Source organism: Bos taurus, chromosome 5 (genome assembly GCF_002263795.3).
Source record: "Bos taurus isolate L1 Dominette 01449 registration number 42190680 breed Hereford chromosome 5, ARS-UCD2.0, whole genome shotgun sequence".
Taxonomy (NCBI): domain Eukaryota; kingdom Metazoa; phylum Chordata; class Mammalia; order Artiodactyla; family Bovidae; genus Bos; species Bos taurus.
The window spans coordinates 43861749-43869185 of NC_037332.1; the positions used below are offsets into that span (position 1 = coordinate 43861749).

Sequence of the window (7437 nt, forward strand, 5' to 3'; positions counted from 1 at the left end):
GTTTTTAAAAAATCAAACAGTACAAGAGGGTGTAAATGGAAGAGTCAGCATTCCTATCACCCCAAAGCTTCAGATTCCCTAGAGGTAATCACTGTTATGTCTTACAGATACTTTTGTGCATAAACAAGAATATATGCATATTTTTTGGTAAGATGGGATGGTAAAAAAAAAACTTCTGAAGGTTTTTTTGCCTTTATTTATCCTAAATATCTTTGCACATCAGTATATATAGATTTATAGATTGCTCTATTCATTAGGATAATGTAAGAGATAAGCCCCTAGCTCTTGATGCCCTAACGTAATTGAAAGTTTCTCATTTACCTAAATGCACTGGTGGAAGTGTATGCGGGAGGCAGAGATCCAGGACACCCAGAACTTTAACGTATGAACCCCACATACTTGGTGGCTTCTAGGGTCACCCTGGGTGTTAGATGCAGAAAGAGTACAGAGAAAGTTGAGGTTTGTTTTAAATGAACCAGGCCTAGAAATATATCACTTCTGGTCATTCCATTGGCCAAAATTAGCCTAACTGCCCTAGACTAGTGCTAGGAAATGTCCCAAGTGGACAACTATTTTCCACAACTTCATTCGATGGAAGGAAGCTCAAACCTTTGATGAGCCACATCAGATACAGGTGCACTGCTGGAATACATCCTCATTTATTTAAGCTTTAGAAGCCTGGTTCTTCTCTTTCTGCTGTTTTTCTATTTGTCTTTTGTCAAAGATAAATTGTTTAAGTGTGGAAAACTATGGCAACCCACTCCAGTATTCTTACCTGGGAAATCCCATGGACAGAGGAGCCTGACGTGCTATAGTCCATAAAGTAACAGAAGAGTCAGACACAACACAGCAACTGGACAACAAAGAAAGAAGAGTAAGAAAATGGACACCTGTGGAGTGTATACACTAGTCCAGATGCACCAATGAAGAGCCTCTAAAGGATACATATCTTTGACCCAGTGACATTTCTAAGGACATTTCCTAAAGAAATTAGTGGATAACTGCTCGCACTGTATGTACAAGGATATATATATAATAGTGACACGTTGTAAGCAACCAAGATGCCCAACAAGAAACTTGTTTTGATAACAGTGCATCCACATAATGGAATGATTTACAGGTGTTTAAAATAATTGCATGGATACCTGTAAACATAAAAATATGTCCATATTTTATGATAAAAAATGACTCCTAAATAGTATATGAAATTTTTTAAAACAAATTACTTATAGCAAGAAGGCTGGAGCACATCTGCTAAAATGTTTACAGTATTTATCTCTGGTGGGTGTGACTGCGTGTTTTTTACTTTCTTCTTTTACACCTTTATGTAATGTCCCAATGTTTTATCATTAGAAAAAACAGTGAAGCTATTTTCAGTTTGAAACAAACAACAAACGTAAAGAGGATTGGGGTTTATACAACGGAAAGCAAGTGTGTGAGACCCCGCCTCCAGGACCCTGGCTGTCACCGGACACTCAAGTTGCTATCAGGAGCACTTTTCTCTGTTGAAGTGACTGGCTTTTGTCATGCAATCCCCAGGTTATAATGAGGGGGAAGGCAGGCCTCAGAGCAGAAGCAGCAGCCCCGTGGTTGGTGGGCTGCGGCTTGCCATGGGGAACACCATCAGAGCCTTTGTGGCCTTCATCCCTGCTGACCGCTGCCAGAACTACGTGGCCAGAGACCTCCGGGAGATGCCGCTGGACAGGATGGTGGATCTGAGTGGGAGCCAGCTCCGCCGCTTCCCAGTGCATGTGTGCTCCTTCCAGGAGCTGGTCAAGCTCTACCTGAGCGACAACCGCCTCAACAGCCTGCCTCCAGAGCTGGGCCAGCTGCAGAACCTGCAGATTCTGGCCCTGGATTTCAACAACTTCAAGGCTCTGCCACAGGTGGTGTGTACCTTGAAACAGCTCTGCATCCTCTACCTGGGCAACAACAAACTCTGTGACCTCCCCAGGGAGCTGAGCCTGCTCCAGAACCTCCGGACCCTGTGGGTTGAGGCCAATTATCTCACCAAGTTGCCGGAGGTGGTCTGTGAGCTGAGTCTCCTTAAGACGTTGCACGCTGGCTCCAATGCCCTGCGTCTGCTGCCAGGCCAGCTCCAGCGCCTCCGGGAGCTGAGGACCATCTGGCTCTCAGGTAACCTGCTGACAGACTTCCCCCCTGTGCTGCTTCACATGCCTTTCCTGGAGATAATCGATGTGGATCGGAACAGCATCCGCTACTTCCCCAGCCTGGCCCACCTGTCAAGCCTGAAGCTGGTCATCTATGACCACAATCCTTGCAGGAATGCACCCAAGGTGGCCAAAGGGGTGCGTCGAGTGGGAAGATGGGCAGAGGAGACTCCAGAGCCTGACCCTAGAAAAGCCAGACGCTATGCGTTGGCCAGGGAGGAAAGCCAGGAGGCACAGCTACCTGCCTTGCCTCCACTTCCTCCTACCAACTCCTGAGAAGCTTCAGTTGCAGGTCAAAGCCAAGGACAACTCCAGCATCTTCTGGAGATCGCTCCATTAGAGTGCAGAGGATTGCTCTGGGCCATGTGGGGAATCTCTGCCAGCGGCAAATGGAACAGCATCAGATGGAATGCCTAACCCATAAGTAGAAAATACTCTTGGCCAAGAACATCTCTCCCAAAGGGAACTGTGTGCTATAGGTAGCATGACAACTTCTTTGCAAGAAAATCAGCCTCTCCAAACAGGTATTTTCAAACACTGGAAAGAAAGGCTGGGACACTATGGCCTCCCCGAGTCTCTAGAACTGGCTGGTCATGAGGCTCACGCGCTTCTCAAATCAGGTGTAAGTTACAGGACTCATCTAACAATTCAGGTGGCCTGTCTCCAGTCCTCTGCCGGGTGTATTTTCATATTATGAATGACCATAAATGGCATGAAAATATTCATGTTAAAATATTCAGGTTACTTATGACATGCCTACCTAGTCGGATTCACAGAAACTCTTTATTGTTGCAAAGGCTGGAGATGAAGCTTTCCCCCTGCAATTCAGTGGCTGCTGACACCCCTGCTGGAGAATGCCTCCTGGTAGAGTCCAGCTGTAACTTTTTCTTTTTCCCAGCTGTCATTTTGAACTTGACTGTGGTTCATGCTGATTTCACTCATTTTCCTTGTAAAGATTTGACCAAAGGTCCACTCCCACCTGTTTACTGTCATTGGCAATGCTGAAAGTCATCTAGAAAATAGAACCTCTTTGGCAGGGTGGTCTTATTAAAATCAAGCCAAGGTGTAACTGGTTGCCCCAGTGGAACAGAATCCTACTGTTTACTTAACAGTAAAGAACCAGGGTTGAATTAAATCCCTTTGCATGCAGGGACCGCATTTCCAGAATCATATTAGGTAAAAAGTTGCGAAAAATCTGTTCGCTTGAAAAAAGCATTTGGAAACTGGAATTGCAGGTTGTAGTGTACACATAGGAAATGTCTGCGTCTTCAGCCTCAGCATCTCTGCCTTCCCTGATTCGTTTTTGTATAGAATCTTTTGGTGGTCCATGTATAAACCTAGGTATTCAAGCTGCTATTTCTTTGAAGTATTAATATGTTAATTATGACCTTTTCTTCTCCCCATGAATATGTCAACTTTACAGAAACTGCTGTCAATGGGTAGTTTAATAACACAATCCCTTTTGCCCTTGAACTCTTTCAGGAAAGTGTCATCTTAACTAAAACACATTGAAAACGTTAGCTTTTAAAAAGTACGCTCTCCATAAAAGCATCTTAACCCAGCAAAGTTCAGTTCTAAAACGACATTAGACAGACTATTTTCCTGTTTTCCTTCCACAAATTTTTCTTGCTAAACCTGAGGAAGTTTCATGGTTTCACATAATCTCTTCCTATCACCACCTTCCAGTCTGTAGAGTATCTGCAACCCATTGATTAGATGGCCAAAGCATCCTTTTAATCACTAAACCGTCAAATACTTAACCCCTTTAGCAATGAGTCCACATTTCTACTAGAAAGCTAGAATTTAGTCTATTTACTCATTCCTAATGACTGCAATTAAACTATACTCAGCTGATACTAGAAACGTTCTGCCAGGAAGACTGCCTTCTGAGCGGCATCACAGCTCATCCTTAATAATAGCTATGACTTTCTTTTGACCTTCTCTACCCCCTCCTAGGGGCTTCCCTGGTGGCTCAGACATCAAGAATCTGCCTGCAATGCAAGACCTGGGTTCAATCCCTGGGTTGGAAGATCCCATGGAGAAGGGAAAGGCTACCCACTCCAGTATTCTGACCTGGAGAATTCCATGGACTGTATGGCCTATAGGGTTGCAAAGAGTCAGACATGACTGAGAGACTTTCACTCACTCACTCACTCCCTCTCCTAATAAGGAAGCCACAAGTTGTAATATGGTTAAGAGCATGTCCCTTCAAACTACCTGAGATCAAATCCTACTTTGGTCATTTACTGGTCACTTACTTCTCTGTGGGCCTGTTTTCTAGTCAGTAAAATGGTAAGTTTCTGCCTCTTGGGGCACTGTCAAGTTTAAACAAATTACTGTGTGCGAAGTACACTGAACAGTGTGTGGCAGGTTATGGCTAATGTTTACTTAATATGCTGTTTTACTGTCATATCGTGGCCGCACGACACTTTTACCCTACAACCAGTGTAACTCCGTGTTTAAAGGAATAAACCATAAATAGCAAAACAACAACAAAAAACTTTCTCAGTAAATTTTCAACGAACAGTATCTCTGGTCTTGAATATACGAAATACTACTGCAATGTGATCAAACACTTCTGCCTTACCTACATATGAAAACACAGGTATAATTACCAAGGATTCATTTTTTTAAGATTCTAAATGAATATACCCTGCTGTTATTCTATAATTTGCAAAATCATTAAAATACATGAAAATGTGAGACTTTCCCTTCGCACTAATCCCATTCCTATCATGAGAGCAAAAGACATGAGACTGAAGACATGGGTATGTGTCTGCTAGACAATTTACTGTCTTTTATCACTGTAAAAAAAAAAAAATACACACACACACCCCCTGTAATCTCACTACCTTAGAAAGAATACTAATGCTATTTTAAAATGCTATTTTAATACACACACACACCCCCTGTAATCTCACTACCTTAGAAAGAATACTAATGCTATTTTAAAATGCTATTTTAAAGGGTGCTTTCCCCTCCCTTCTGGTCCATCCACTTCTGAGAACACGAAGCAGGTGATACTTGTCTTTGAACCCAGTGCTTAGTAGTTCTATCACTGAATTTTGGAGATTTTACCACGCACCTAGGCCACAGGACAGGGAAACACACGGACACTTACAAAGCACTATCCTCAGGGTCCTGTGTAAGTTAATTCACTTAGTTTTGTCAATACTTCTTTGAAAGGTGTTATATGTACTGCTCAAATTTTTAAAATGTGAAATCTTTATTCATACTGATAATCAAAAAATGTTCTATAATAATACTATGATTAAAAGGTGAAGTGCTCTTTACATTTCTGTTTTAATGGTGTTCTAAAACACTAGAGTAGGCACAAAACAAGGCAGACTTCAGTAAAGGATTTTATACAAAGTATTCTATTGACTTTTACGCCTCAGAGTCCTGACAAGAAAATGCATGTTAGGGTAACACAAGTAATTGTATTCAGCATTAAGTAACAGCAGCAGCTGTCCCCACCCATATGGCCCAATGAACAGGGAACAGATATGTTACCAAAATGCAGGAAGAGCTGAGAGCCACGAAAAGAGGAGCTGCCCAGTAAGCTATATAGTGGCAGGTCTCCAGGGTTGCAACCAATTCCAGAGAAAAAGAGCAAAAACAGGAAGAAAATACCAACTCCCATTCCCCACCAGTGCCTCCTGAATTAAGCCATATAAGACCAGACTACAGGGAGTTGTAAGGCAGTCTGCAAGGGTAATAAGCCCCATGGCCTCCAAGCAGGCAAAGAATGGATTCTGACTTGAGAAGAGTAAAATACCCAGCACAAATAGTATTCTTCTTCAAAGAAAAACAGAAGGCTACTAAAATGGACTTTAAAATCCTAAGCACTTAATTTCTATGCAGTTAGTATTAACATACATTCCAAAAATCTCCATGTCACAAAAGTCTTGTGAAAACTGAAAAACTGTTTCCATAATTGTTTCTGAGTTAAAAGAAACTCTATCCTAAAACTCTTACAGGAATTAGAGGGGCCTAAATTGGTACTTTACCTCTGAAACTTAAAAACTTCGTAATTCATGAACTTGGGATGTTCTAGGCCAATGATGAAAAAATCTGTAAGGTCTTCAAAGGATATGAATCAAAGAGGGAAAGAAACATGGGTGTATTCTTGAATATACAATTAAGCTCTTATATTTCTACCTCTTAACACTTACTGTCTTTTTAGGACCTTTGGAAAAAATGAGCCAAAATACAGTGTAGATTAAAATCCTACTCCAAGCTACCTGGTCCCTCAGGATAAATGTTTATCCACCTACCTCTCGCATGGAAACCTCTGCACATTTTCTAGGCCATGATATGTTCAACTGCTCCACCTATCTGAGTTGTGGGATGAAAAATGATGTTATGATGTGTGACAATGTATTTTAAAAATGACACAGCAAATGTACTATTGTTTCTAAAAATGAAAAAGTAAAAACCTGTATAAATCTCTTTGATGATCTCAGAAGTGTCTCCTTTATGTGAATTTTGGAGGATATAAGCTAGTATCACAATAAAAACCAAAATTTTCCAGTTGTAATAGCTTCTACAAAGTAGTGCTAAAATGCTGAGATAAACTTTTGGACAAGAACAAAACAGGCTGGTTTATCAGTATTTCTCTGAAAACCCTTTGATGCTCTATGTGAGTAAAACATCTCTCCAGAATTCTAGCAGAGGTACCCAATGTAAGACCACTACTGGGCTCTTATTTAATTTCTTGCACACTTTGCTGAATTAACCTCCAAATCTAAATTCACCTTTAAACCATCAAATTCAGCACATACTTACAATCTATCTAGAATGCATTTACCAAAAAAAAAAAACCACCCAAGAAACCCTAGCAAAACAATCAACAATGCGGACACATGGATATGCTAGCCATATCCACGCCCTATAAAATTACCAGATGTAATTTGAAGAAGCTTGCAGCAGCCAACATTTAAAATGTAACTCTTTCACACTTGAAGTAACAGAAACCACCATAAATTTTTTCCTGTGTTTGAGAGAGTATGTAGACTACACAAAATTAAGAGTACTATATGTTTCTTTCACAAAACAAAATGGTCAACTGGAAAATGTATGATTAAGAATCAAATGATAAAGTTTATAATGTCTCACTTGGCCTTACATTAATCAAAATAATTTTTTCATAAATATGTAATATCAATCATTAATTAAACTAGAACAACTCTACACTCCAAATATAATAATTCACTCCCATTTAGAGTAAACCAGGTACAAATCACTAAGTCAGTTAAGAACTAAG

General features: G+C 40.7%; 1 protein-coding gene across 1 annotated transcript; it reads left to right on the plus strand.

The window, feature by feature from the left end:
* The first annotated feature begins 1571 nt into the window (after positions 1-1571).
* LRRC10 (leucine rich repeat containing 10) lies at positions 1572-4661 on the plus strand. Its single transcript, NM_001075757.2, is given in 1 exon segment — positions 1572-4661. A coding segment is annotated over 1 exon segment (837 nt). The 5' UTR covers positions 1572-1610; the 3' UTR covers positions 2448-4661.
* Positions 4662-7437: the final 2776 nt, after the last annotated feature.